At 38.7% G+C, this 13,278-nt stretch overlaps 1 protein-coding gene across 2 annotated transcripts in view; it reads right to left on the reverse strand.

Moving 5' to 3' along the window:
* Positions 1 to 13,278, reverse strand: part of TESK2 (testis associated actin remodelling kinase 2) — a 51,523-nt gene that overhangs the window by 31,447 nt on the left and 6,798 nt on the right. For both annotated transcript variants that reach the window (XM_083742404.1, XM_083742403.1), the window contains exons 2-3: positions 9,902 to 10,209; positions 1,884 to 2,005 (exon numbers count right to left, since the gene is read on the reverse strand). In XM_083742404.1, coding sequence (XP_083598530.1) covers positions 1,884 to 2,005; positions 9,902 to 10,123 — 344 coding nt within the window. In that variant the 5' untranslated portion in view covers positions 10,124 to 10,209. The remainder of the gene's footprint in view (positions 1 to 1,883; positions 2,006 to 9,901; positions 10,210 to 13,278) is intronic.

The raw sequence follows: 13,278 nt of genomic DNA on the forward strand, positions 1-13,278 counted from the left end.
CACTTTATTTCACGTAGTAAAGCAGAAACAAAGTCTGAAAATAATCCAGTTCCTAGTTTAATGAAAATGTGTTAGCACCAGCACTCCTTGTTGCCTTTCACTGCTGTTGTCCCACTAATTTTTGTGCATTTCCTATGCATACATACTTCCTCTTCTTGGAAAAAAAAGTCTTGTGTCCCCCGCACCCTAAAAAAAAAAGCACCACTCCAACAGAGCACACACCCATTTATTTATTTTTTCCCCCTTGCATTTCTATCCTCCCTTCTTCATGGAACTCAAGGTAGCATACGTGTGGTTTCCAGGCAGTCACCTGTCCAAGTATTTACAGTCATACACATACCTATGCAACAACGTGCCAAGTGGGGAGGGTGAGAATCTTGAGGCAGGACTATACAAATATGTTTATGTAAGATGGAAATTTATATTTACCCATTCCCCTCTGTAGATGCCTCTGTCCATTTGCATTAAGAAACAAACATGGAACTGGAAACCCCATCTTGGCTTCAGTTCCACCCTAGCCTCACAATTTTTGAGAAGAGCTGCGGTTCAGTTATAAGTACCTGCATGCAGAAGGGCCCAGGCTGAAATCCTGAAGAGGTCTGACTCAGCGTTAAGGCAGTATCCTATGTTCCTAGTACCCAAAATTGCAGTGCTAAGCACTTGAGTAGCATTGCACAGAGTCAGCCATTGGAAATGAGGAAATTAGACAAGTTGCACTTCATTCATATGAACAGTTTTAGTTAACAGAAGTTACAAAGCTCAAAGTATACAGATGCAATTGTAATCTCATTTTATAAACTCATTTGTACGAATATATTTTCCCCATTTTCTCTTTTAAATACAGGTTTAAATGGAACTGCATAAAATATTTCCTATGGAAATGATATGCTATAAGCAAGATAGATGTTTAGAGACTTCAGGAGCTTGTCACTATCAAAGCAGTTGTTTAATCATGCTAGAAAAAAAATCCAAATTTAAAGATGACAGTGGAGTCCTAATCATTTGCATGAGTATTTCTGCTCAAAATGCCAGTCATCACCACAACACATGTAGTATTATGTTTTGCAATGCTCTATTTGTGCAAAATACTTGCACTGTACTGTAACAAATATTCTACAACAAGCACTACCTCAAATATCATTTCAGAGGGGTTTCATTTAAATTTACAACCACTTTGTAAAACTGCACACTGACATGTCTCACCCACCTCAAAGTCTATGAGCTTTGTCCAATGCTTGAATCACTACTTCACACAGGCACAATGCAAATTAAGATTTAAAAAACTAATATTTGTAAAAATAAATTACATTCTTTGGTGGCATGCAATATAAATAAAAGTCTTCCTGCACAAGTTTAAACACTGTTACCCATTTTAACATAAAGAATATAAGCCAATCCTCTTGGGCTCCCCTGTGCAAAAGTGATTTATACATTTATAGTACATAAACTTGCAAACATATCTGCTCAATTTGCATTTTACCAACTGTAGATGACAGAGCAGCTGTATTCCAATTTTTACTCAGAGCAGTCCCACTGAAATTAATGGACCCATATTAGTTATGGCCATTAATTTCAAAAGGTCTACTCTGAGTAAACGTTAGTAGAATACAACACATAATATTTAATTAAGAATGCAGAAGGCCAGAAGAAAACCAGTCAAAATTATTGTATAGGCTAATAGAAATGTATTTGGAATCAGGATGAGTCTGGGAATAAAGGGATAAACAAGAGTCTAACCACTGATCCAAAACTTAGCTCCGAAGTTTTGAGAGACAGTACCTGAATATTCAACTTTACCTCCACAAACATGAAGGATCATAAGAGATGGTACATGAAACTTGATCTGCATTCCCACATACAAATATACACCCCACCTTTCTTACTTTAATATGTTTGGATGTGAAAGTCTATTCATGAGCTGGACTTCTTTCAGCATATTTGCTCTGTTGCTGCTTAGTGTGTTCATCTTCAAAGCCATAACCTGATCAGATACTTTGTGCCGCACCTAAAAGACAACCCCCCAAAAAGAAGCTATGAGTCACACAGTGAAAATGAATGGAAACAGTAATGAGCCTAACACATCTCAATAAGTTAAAATTACATTCTCTAATATGAAATGTGGCACAATAGTAGTTAATCACCTTCTACAGATATTTAAAAGCATTTATAAAACTTCAGAGATGTGCTTATGTAACAATGGATTCCTTGCTGGTTCTCTTCCACTTTCAAGTAGACTATGTTAATTTATAGTAAAGCTGAGTAAGGGGAGTCAGGGGCGGAGGAAGGGGAGCAGGCCATCCCGGGTGTCATCACTGGGGGGGGGGGTGACAAAATGCCAGGCAGCACTCACCGTGGGGCCTGCAGTGCACCCGAGCCACATGTCTCTCCTGGGAGAGACGCAGTGGCTTGGGCGCACACAGGCTCCACGCTGCCCAAACGGTCCACCCGCTGTCTCCCCCCCCCCAGCTGCAGGGTGACTGAGTGGGTGGAGGCAGGCAAACTCCAGAGGCCCTGCAGCACCCCAGGCGCCCGAGCGGCTTCCTCCGCAGTTGAGGGGAGTATTGCCAACACCCTAAGACTCCACATAAATTGCCCTTTAAGTTAAGTTACCCTTCTCTATTCCAATTTTGCAAGTGGTCACAAGTGTTTAAGGCAGGTCTAAAGCTGGGGTTGCATCCAAGTAAGTTTCACTCAATGAAATTAGTGGACCTAAATTACCGGTAGTCATGCCCATTCATTTTGATGGTTCTAATTTGAGCTGCACTGACACTGGATAAAACCCTTAATCTTTAATCGCATGGAGGATGCTAAGAAATGGTCTCTACATAATGAAGTTTTCACATCAGCACCATAACATGTAGCAAAAGCTGTTACCTCATTCTTTTGCAGTTCTACAAATGAGGTCAGAAAAATTGGGGAAGTCAGAAAAACTTGGGGAAAGTTGTGTCCCTCTTTTCAGTTTCCCCCCTATTTGTTTCTGCAAAATTGAGGGAGGGCAGAAAGCAATGGAGGGGGGGATCAGCCCCCACAGCTCTGTCTTTTTCCCCAGGCTTTCACATCTCTATGCGATTCTTCCAAAAAGAATCACAGGTTGGCCAGTGCCACAGCAAAGAAAATAATCCACATGTATAATACCTTGTCTGACCCAACTGCACTAACTTCCAAGCAGTTTCTGGGCTCAATTCAAGGTGCTAGTTTTATCCTATAAAGTCTTATACTGCTCAGGACTTCATGTCTTACAGAATGCATTTTTCCATACGAGCCCAACTATGCCCTGAGAAGAGCGTCAAAGGCCTTTCTATGAGTGCCCTCTCCAACAGTTGTCTGAAGGGTGGAGATGAGGGAATGTTTCTCATCTTCAAGATAATTTAGTGTTGTTGTTTTTTTCATTTGCAGCAGTTCCTTGTGCCCTCTTCCCTCTTTGGGCGCGATTTGTGGTGGTTAGACTTACGTTAGAGGATAGGAGGATAGCTTTTATGGTTTGATTGCCTTTTATTGTGCTTTACTTTTAATTATTTTGTTTTTTATCTGTAGTATAGAGTATTTCACTACTATTTTTAGTCACTTTCAGACTCTTGAGCATAGCAACCAATAATAGTAAGCGGAAGAATTTCCAGTTTCTGTGACACACTGTAAATAACCCACAGACCTGAATCAAAGTTCTCATATCTGAGTTACCAAATTAAGTAATTTATAGGACTGAACAACAAAAATTGTCTGAGCAATAAAAGTAAAAAGTGCAACAACAAGCATATAGTAATCTAAAACTGAGCATTAAGTCACAACCAAATAAGATAAAACCAAATCAAATCAAATTGTTTTTCAGCAGTGCAATGCTGACCGTATAGAGTGAAAGGGAAGGCTTCTCTGCATATTCTGTGTTATTGGCATTTACACTGAAAAAGACCATTCTAACCCACCCTGATTTATGTAGAGCCTTGAAAAACCTGCCCGATACCTATTCTTCTCTTGTGTCACGGGTACTTTAGATCCATAGCTGGTTGTTTTTTTCACAAGCAAACTGATTATAAACCAACTAGGAAACAGTAATGTAATCAAGTAACTAAACATTTGCTACTCTATTTCTGCAGTAAAATCCTTGATTGTTTCCATGGTGTGTACATACATACATTTATTTTGTCCTACTTTCATATCTGGTCAAATATATTGTGCAGGTTTTTAAGTTCCTGTAGTTCCACACTATATTTCCCACTATATTGTGAAACACAATTTGTATATTGTCCTATATTAAGATTTGAAAACCCAAGAAAAAAGTTAGCCTGCCAAATATTTTAGAAGCTTAATTTTTTTAAAGTATCCTGAAGACATGCTTAACAGAAGATCAATTTTATGTGCATTTTCTTCTGCTGGAACTGAAGCTGCATTTATGTCAAGCCTTGCCCACCCCCAAAAAAATCTGAAGAGAAGATGGAGTGCAAGTCATTCATCAGTAGGATACTGGCAACTAGTGCTGGAGTAGACTAATGAAAAGCACATGCATATTAGCAAAAGCATTATTTGTGAAATGATTTCTTGAGAAGAAATTACTACATTGCTACTGGGCTGCATGGAGAGTGAGGTGGGGGGATCTCTGCTTTTAACTTTGTGATAAATGTAAATGCTTTCTATAGCATGTACAGAAAGGAGCATGCTTTTATATTAGAAATACATTTGTCAGTATTTGTTAAGACATATCATGTATAAAATGCTGAATATAATCCCTATGTTCTGCAATCATGGGAAAAGGAATTTAAGTTATTGACTTCGGTTTAATCTGCACAGTGTTCACTATCCCCTCAATGTTTCTGGGTTATTTCAACAAATAACAGCACTGTCAAATGAAATGCTGAGGAGAAAAAGCAGCACACAGACTACCCTCACTCCTTCAAAAGTTCATCAATATATAAAATAGCTCCTGCCAAACACATCTGCAGAAACCAGAAAAAACAAATAAGCATTATATCAACAAGTTTTTTTTTCTTTTTAGAAAACAGGAGAAAAATATTGGTCTCTAAAGGAGAAACCATTTATATGTTGGTTATTAAAAGGAAATTCAATTTACAATCATTTTAGTATATCTCATAGTTAAGCAATTTGAGAATTCTTGTTTATACTAGGTAATCAGATGAGCAAGGGAAGAATATTCACCTCCAATTTAGAACCCTTTCTTCTTAGCTATATGCCAGACATACTGAAAGGATAACTATAAAAAAGACACCCCATCAGATTGACAGGTAAAGAAAGGATGCCAAGGAAACCCAAAGAAAACTGTCTTTGAGCTACTTTACACCTCTCTAGCCTAAAGAATACAAAAACTTCACAAGAGTTTTTCTTCACAAGAATTAAAAAAGAGGAAAGTATTTGAGCTGTACAAACTAGTGGTAGGGGTAGCTGGTTACAAATGCCTATTGCTGTGCATTAAGTATTACAAGGCAATTGCAACTTACTTGAGGGTTATGTTACCAGGGGTTGGGCATAAAGGCAAAATCGTACAAGTCAGAATGAGCCTTGGAACAGCCCATACTGTACAAGGGCAAGGGAAAACCCTTCACAGAAACAGTTTTTAAGCCTGCTTCTGAAGGTTGTAGACCTCTCAGGAAAAGGTTGGGCAACTTTGTACTGTACTAGCTTAGCAAGCTTCTGCTCACAAAACTTTGAATGCAGCTAGATAGAAATTATGTTGGACAGTTTGTATACCAGGCTACTAAAAGTTCTTCCTTTTGCACAGTATTAGCATATTTTGTTTCCACAAACTCTGCTGTGAAGCATGACACATAACTGAATTGATGCATTGAACTAGGAAACTTTCAGGCTGCATTATTAGATAAGGAATTTCAATTGCAAGCCTACTAAATATTTAATTTCATTTTCCAGTGGATTTTAAGTGGCAAAATAAGACATTTAACTGTAATTGATGGTACACAATATAAACATGCAATTATGGAGCCATTCCCCTTAGGGGATTCCCAAGATCAATGCTTATTAAAGTAATCTATCCTGGTGACCACAGAAAAGCATCTCTATTATGGTCACAAAAGCCACAATTAAGCACTTGCTCATTTTTTTTACACGAAACTAAATTGATTTAGAAGATTTACACTTAGACAAGTCAATGAGGATAAAAAGATAGAATGTTCCTTGAGTTGCCAGTCATTTAAAGGATTGCTTTGTTTGCTTTTAAATGTTTTTATATTGCTGGACCTGATGATTTATGAGAGGGAGGTATATAAATACTTTTATAACTAAAGATAAGCAAATAACTTGTAAATCACACCAACAGAGGTTTCCACAGCAACAAAAGGGGAACTAGCTTTCTTTTTAAAAATAAAAAATGCATGAAAAGGAAAACAGAAAGCACACACACACCCCAAATAGTCCTCAGAAGATTGTCCCTTTTAGTTAGATTTAAGTGAGATTTAAGAGGAAAACTCTCCTCTTCAAATTCTGGAAACAATTCACATGAACTTGCACAAGCAAAAAGGAACAAACTGTGGCTGCATGATGTTTACATCAGCAAACCTCATGTTCCAACTGTCTTCCCAATCTGCATTAGCAACTCTTATCCAAAACATAACATGCAAACAAATTACAGGACTACCCACTCTGCTTTTCAGAATGTAAGCAAAATGTGGAGAATAGCAAACACAACAGATTCCACAATTATTAGGCCGAGTTCAAATAATAATTTTACCCTATTAAGCATCACTGCATTCTAAGTTTTCAAAATAGTGCTTTTTCTTAAAATCACATTGTATAAGAAAATACTTGGCATTTTCCCAGTCATTTTAAACTTGTAACACATTTCCTAAATAATACATGTACAATGTTCTTCACTTTGATTACAGCAAGACGCTTTTCTTTAAAGCAGTTACTAAAAAATGATGCTTTTGTCCTTGAGATGCATTTCCTGTAAACGGGAAACTGCAATGCAGCACCTTTCAACTACTGTATACCCAGGTGGGACAACCTCTATGGCCTTGAAAGATGCCTAAGATTTTATTTGCTTTTATATCACATTTTAAAAGTAACTTCCCAAGAGTAAAGTTAGAGAATCTCAGTCTAGAGCATAATACAAATCCTCAGTGTACTGATTCCCAAATGAAGTTGATTCCTTATAATATGTAATGTGCATCTTATGCTGTATACCATTCAGCAGTTGCTGCTTTGTCATTTATTTTAATTTGTTCTCATTTTTCTTCCCCCGGCTCATCTTTAGCTATCTCAGTTATTAATTCAGTGTTCCCCCTCCCCCATTCTCATGCACAGAAGAGCAAACTATGGTTCATGAAAATCTGAAAATCTACAAGTGCTTCCCAAAGTTAATCTAAACACACACACACACACACACACACACACACACACACACACACACAAAAGCACATATATGACTGGACAAGAAATGTATAAAGTCTACCATTTCAGAGTAGACTACACTAAAATCCAAAACTAGGCTGCTCAAACAAGGATTCTTCTCCATGAGCTGTCAGGTCAGAATACAGAAGGAAAATACATAATTACAATATAAAAGAAAAGACCCAGTGAAGAAGATTTTAAAAGGAGAGGAAACTGCACCACTATTCAAACCCTGCATAACATCTCCCACCACCCACAACAACAGGTTATGCCAGCTGCAGCTGTTGAAAGTTCAGGTCCGACAACACAAGGAGGGCCACAAGTTATCTACCTTTGTTCTAGTAACTTTCCTCAATTATTTTGAGCAAGTAGGCAATGTTTAAATATGTTGTTTTTGTTCTTCAGTGGATTGGAATAGGTCATAAGGGGAAGTTCCTATTCAAATAGATGGTTTGACAGTTTTTTAAAAAAGAAAATAAAAAGCTCCAAGATGTAGAAGCAGCTCGGACCTTCATAAAACAATTAAAACTCTGAAGATAACGTGGTTCTCTTCTCAGATATTGGTAGCAATTCCTTTGACCAATAAATGAAGTAAAACAAATGCAAAATGCAGCAGCAGGGATCCAAAATGGCACATACAGTATTCTTGCACTCAGGTGATTTTTCTCTTCCCTTCCCAACACCCTCAAAACCTTTCAGGACTGAAGGACACTCTGGAACACCAACTCACGTATAAGACATGAGCAGCTGCTGCTGAAAAGCAGCATTTTCTTTCCCCAACATGCACAAGTGTGCTTTTCCAGACACACAGGGAGGTGGGAAGTTTAGTGCTTAGACTTGGCAAGTGTATGCAGTCATGTTTCTGTGTCATGAATTCCTACTATGGTTTGCTTTAACGAAAAAAGACATTGAAACAAAACCTGAAGGCAGAAGCAGCCTCCCATAGATGTATGTGTTGCTGGATAACATACTCAGCACAAACTGCACTTCCCAGATGGCCTACATTGTCATGGGTATGACCCAAAATATCCAGAATCAAAAACACATGGAAAAGCCTTGCTTGTTCTGAACATTTCTGTTTTTCTTTGAAAAAGGAACTGGGCATATGGCAGCTCTCTTTAAGCTCAAGCATTAAAGGCTTTTGTTGTGGAAGCTAAAAGCTCCACAGTAAGTTCTCCCCACATACCCATATTATCTACACCTCATCAACTGCAGTTTGCTTTAAATATTATTGCCATTACTAAATGCAACAAGATAACTGGAGTACACAATAAATTCTATATATGGGCAAAATCCAGTTGAGGATTATTCTGTTTTCTCTGGAAGAAGCATAGCATCACAATTTTGTATGACCAAGGACTGCATAGTACACAAGCCTAGGCCAGGGTTTTAGTTTTATGAAGTAATTTTCACAATAGGTACATACTTCAACACAAACTGGAATGCAATTAGAACAATATATTCAGACATTAAATATAGAATGTCTGCTGTAAATCAAAATTTGAGTAGGTAAAATGGCCATGCAGAAAACTTGTTAAACTTCTTCACCTCAATTAACAGTGGAACATGTAGATAGAGAACTTAGCTTATGCCACTCCCACATCTGCTCTAAGTAATATGTATTGCTATGCCATTGGACAAGATAAGAAAAAGAGTGAGAAAGTGAGTGTTCAATGACATTAATGGGTTACTCGTACCATAGACCAAGGTCCTGCAGCCTCAATCCTTGTAATTAAAAAGTGGCAAGGGGCACACTTCAAATAATTCTTCTTATTGACCAGACGCTAAAGGTGCATAAGAAACTAATCCAGTCAGTAAAAAGGGAAGATTGAAAGATTGGCTTATTTCCTCAGGCAGTCTTATCATCTCCTCAGACTTGTAATGTTTTGTCTATAAAATGTAATATGGTCAGAAAGTGCGGTTTTTGTCTTGCAACTTAAACTTGCAAAGGAAATTTGAATTGTCTGTCTCATGGAGTGGTCCAGTAATGAGATATTACTAAACCATTCTTTGAGGTAGGAAAAAGACTTGAAGATCATAATTCATTGGGCAAGATCTTATGCTTAGCTGCCAATTCATTCTGATCCCAAGTAGTGAAGGAGAATATATGTTGTTCTTTTGGATTGCCAACGGATGAGGTTTTAATTTTAACATCTTTTCTCCCTCCTGTTTTTACAGTTTCATGACATTTTAATTTTTGGCCTGCAAGTCACCTTGCTTCAGTCTGAAAAATAGAGCTAGATATTTAAATAAAACATACACATTTCTGCAAGCTTTCCAACTTAAAAAATCTAAAGGTATTGATGTATTTAGTATAGATATGTTACTCAGCTGCCAAGCAGGTGTCTCATCTCACTGTACAGTACTTTAAACTTTCCAAAAATACTCATAGATGTTAAATATTCCAAGGCATTTAAAGTCCCTGTTACTCAGTGATCTTAGGCAAAGCACAGTCAAAAGACCAACAGCAAAAGAATATTCATTCATAATTTGTTTAATTACTATATGAAAAATAGGGAAAGAGGAGAATTAAGGTCAGTCTACTCACCTTGAACACCTCAGAGAAGAAACCAGATCCTATTTTCTCACAAGAAAAGTCATCAAGTCGTGTAAGTCTTGAAAAGGCACTAATCAAGGCCTTGTATGAAGAAGTCCAAACTCTGCCCATCTGGGACACGTTCCCATCGCCTCCGCCACCCCCATCAAAATCTTCAACGCGCTCCAAGCGTGGTGGAAATCCTGCTATTGAATTTCGCTTACTCCGATCCATCTTGCAAACAATATGGTTCCTTTAGGAAGAAGAGGAGCTTTCACATCCTAGGTGCTCAATTTGTTTTTCTTCTCTCTGGCCGTATACTAAAAATGAAGGAAAAAGAATTGAACCATTTTCTTGTCCCAAATCCATTGATAGAATGGTCAAGATGAAGCTATAAAAGTATAATTCTACTTGGGTGGATGTGAAGGGGAAAAGGTGCACAATGCTTGATCCCAGGTTTGCAATCAATCTGTGGTCAGAATTGACTCTAGGGGAGCAGAGAAGTTAGCTTCGCAAAACTTGGGGTACCTTTTCTTTTAGTCTCAAAAAAACCAATAACATTAATATCGTGAACTACAGTCATACCTCGGGTTAAAGATGCTTCAGGTTGCGTCCCGTGGCAACCCGGAAGTAACGGAACAGGTTTCGCCGCTCGAGCATGCACAGATGCTCAAAATGACGTCACGCGCATGCACAGAAGCGGTGAATCGCAACCCGTGCACACGTGGGTTGCGTTCTGCTCAGGTTGAGAATGGGGCTCCAGAACAGATCCCATTCGCAACCAGAGGTACCACTGTAATGGGATACTAAAGTGTTGCATATTTGCTTGCAAGGTTGAACACAAATGACTGCTGCCTTCTCTTGTCTTTTTGGCATCTGTTAAGGATGTTCCTCTTTCAACAAGCCTTCTAAAATCTTTATACTAACTGCTATCTGTTTCAGTTCAAACTGGTTTTATGTGTTGTTATAATATATGCAATTGTTTTAAATGTTTATATGTGCAACTGTTTTTTTATTCTCTAAGTCACTTTGGGATTCCCTACAGGAAGAGATTCATAAATGAAAGAAAATAATAATTTCTCCTTTCACACACAGTGTTTAACTGAATTTTTAAAATATAGTTTAACATTTTAAACTTCTAATTTTAGAATGTGCTAGATCCCTGCACCCCATTCCAGCTAGAGCACGATGAATAGTGAAGCAATCCTCCACACACATATCTCAGCATGGTGAGGATGCAGTCAGTCCAACATAAAAAAGGTAAAGGTAAAGGACCCCTGATGATTAAGTACAGTCAAAGGTGATTATGGGGTCCAGCACTCATCTTGCTTCAGGTTGAGGGAGCCAGCGTTTGTCCACAGACAGGTTTCTGGGTCATGTGGCCAACATGACTAAACCGCATCTGGCACAACGGAACGCTGTGATGGAAGCCAGAGTGCACGGAAACGCCATTTACCTTCCCATTGCAGTGGTACCTATTTATCTACTTGCACTGGTGTGTTTTTGAACTGCTAGGTTGGCAGAAGTTGGGACAGAGCAATGGGAGCTCACCCTATCCTGCAGATTCAAACTGCCGACCTTCAGCAAGCCCAAGAGGCTCAGTGGTTTAGACCACAGTGCCACCTGCTCTCTGCAGCTGTGCTGTGCTGAGATCCCTGCTTGCCCCAGAGATTCAAGGGAGAGCTCTCTCAAGAGCCAGCAGCAATGTGTTGCACTACTGATCCGTAGTTGATATTTTCACCTGAAGTTTACAGTTGGGAGTTTTTTAGTTTAGAGAAAAGACGGGGGGCATAACAGAGGGGTGTAAAATTATACATGGAGTGGAGAAAATGGATAAGGAAAAGGTTTTCTTCCTCTCTCATAGTATTAGAATTTGGGGGCATCCAATGATTCTGGTTATTAGAAGAGTCAGTACAGACAAACAGAGCTATGGAATTTGTGGTGGCCATGAATTTGGATGGCGTTGAAAAAGGATCAGACAAATTCATGGAAGATTGTTAGTATTTTTCAAGAGAGATTAAAGGGCACACTGGAACTTCAGGTTTGTGCAATTACAATTAATTAAAGTCCTCTGACTAGCACTACAGATCCACTTTAAAAACTCAGACTTTCTGCAGATTACTAAGTGATGAGGAAAACACATTGAAAAGTGTAAGATGAACAAATGATGACCAAGATATGTAAGCAGAATGAAATCTCATTGAGATAAAACTGCCCCATAAACAAATCAGAACAAGTGTTCAGTAAATACCAGGCATAGTCTATCTGCCACATAAGCTTTGTGCAAGCAAATTAGGGGGAATGCCAAACAAGCAGGTGGACTATAGGAGCCTTAAGGCCATTAATGGCTACTAGCCATGACTGCTATGTTCTATCACCACTGTCATAGGCAGTACACCTCTGAATAGCAGTTCCTGGGAATCACAAGCGGCAAGAATGCTGTGGCCCTCATGTTCTGCTTGTAGGCTTTTCTTAGGCATCTGGTAGGCCACTTTGGCCTGACCCAGTAGGACTTTTATTATGTTGTTACCTAGAAGAATTGTAGCAATTGACTCACAAGGCCACTCAACCACTAACCTAGCGGTCACTGCCATGATGCCCATGAAGGCCTTATCTGGTGCCCCAGAATTAAGAATGATTCTCAGATTCCCAGTTTTCATTTTAAATAGATTTTATAGCATTTTCAGAATAAGAGATATGAGGTAAATGCCCAGACACCATTATTTGCTTTTGTACCAAATCAGCCTGTTCAACCCTTTCCATGCTTTACTACCCCCACCATATTTTTTGGTCACCTTGTACATTTCGCTGGTACTGGGGAATGCTCCCTGTTGTCAACAGAAAGCAGCAACAGCATTGTATTTGAGGGGGGAAATCAGAATTGTTTAATCTCCACAATCAGAATTTCTGGGGGTAAGGAGGAGCAATGACTATACCCGCCCTATTTTGGGGTTTTGCCATGCTCACCTGCCCCCATGGCAGCCAAGCAGTATAGAAATGAAAATGATGATGGTGATGATGATGATGGTGGTGGTGGTGGTGGTGTGTTATGCCTCTCTTCCTTATGGTAGCCAGAGGTATCACAACAATCAATCAACATAAATATTGTTAAATCTTGTGATTGATGACCACAAGACTTTCTCAAAATTTAAGATGTGAATGCTGGTCTAAAAAAGTTAGTGCCCACTGTATTAATCTATTGGATTGCCTTGGTATGTCATTTATAGGTAGTTTATCTTGCTTCCACCTTTCTCTGTAAGGCAAGGGAAATTTTTCACCCACAAATTATCACTTTTTACAATGCTTTGAAAATGCGGTATCAGCATCTTCTACATCTTACCTTTTGTGAAGTATTTTAAATGCATAGCCTCTGTCAGTGATTAACTGCT

This window comes from Podarcis gaigeae, assembly GCF_964106915.1.
Source record: "Podarcis gaigeae genome assembly, chromosome: 6".
In the NCBI taxonomy this organism is placed as follows: Eukaryota; Metazoa; Chordata; class Lepidosauria; order Squamata; family Lacertidae; genus Podarcis; species Podarcis gaigeae.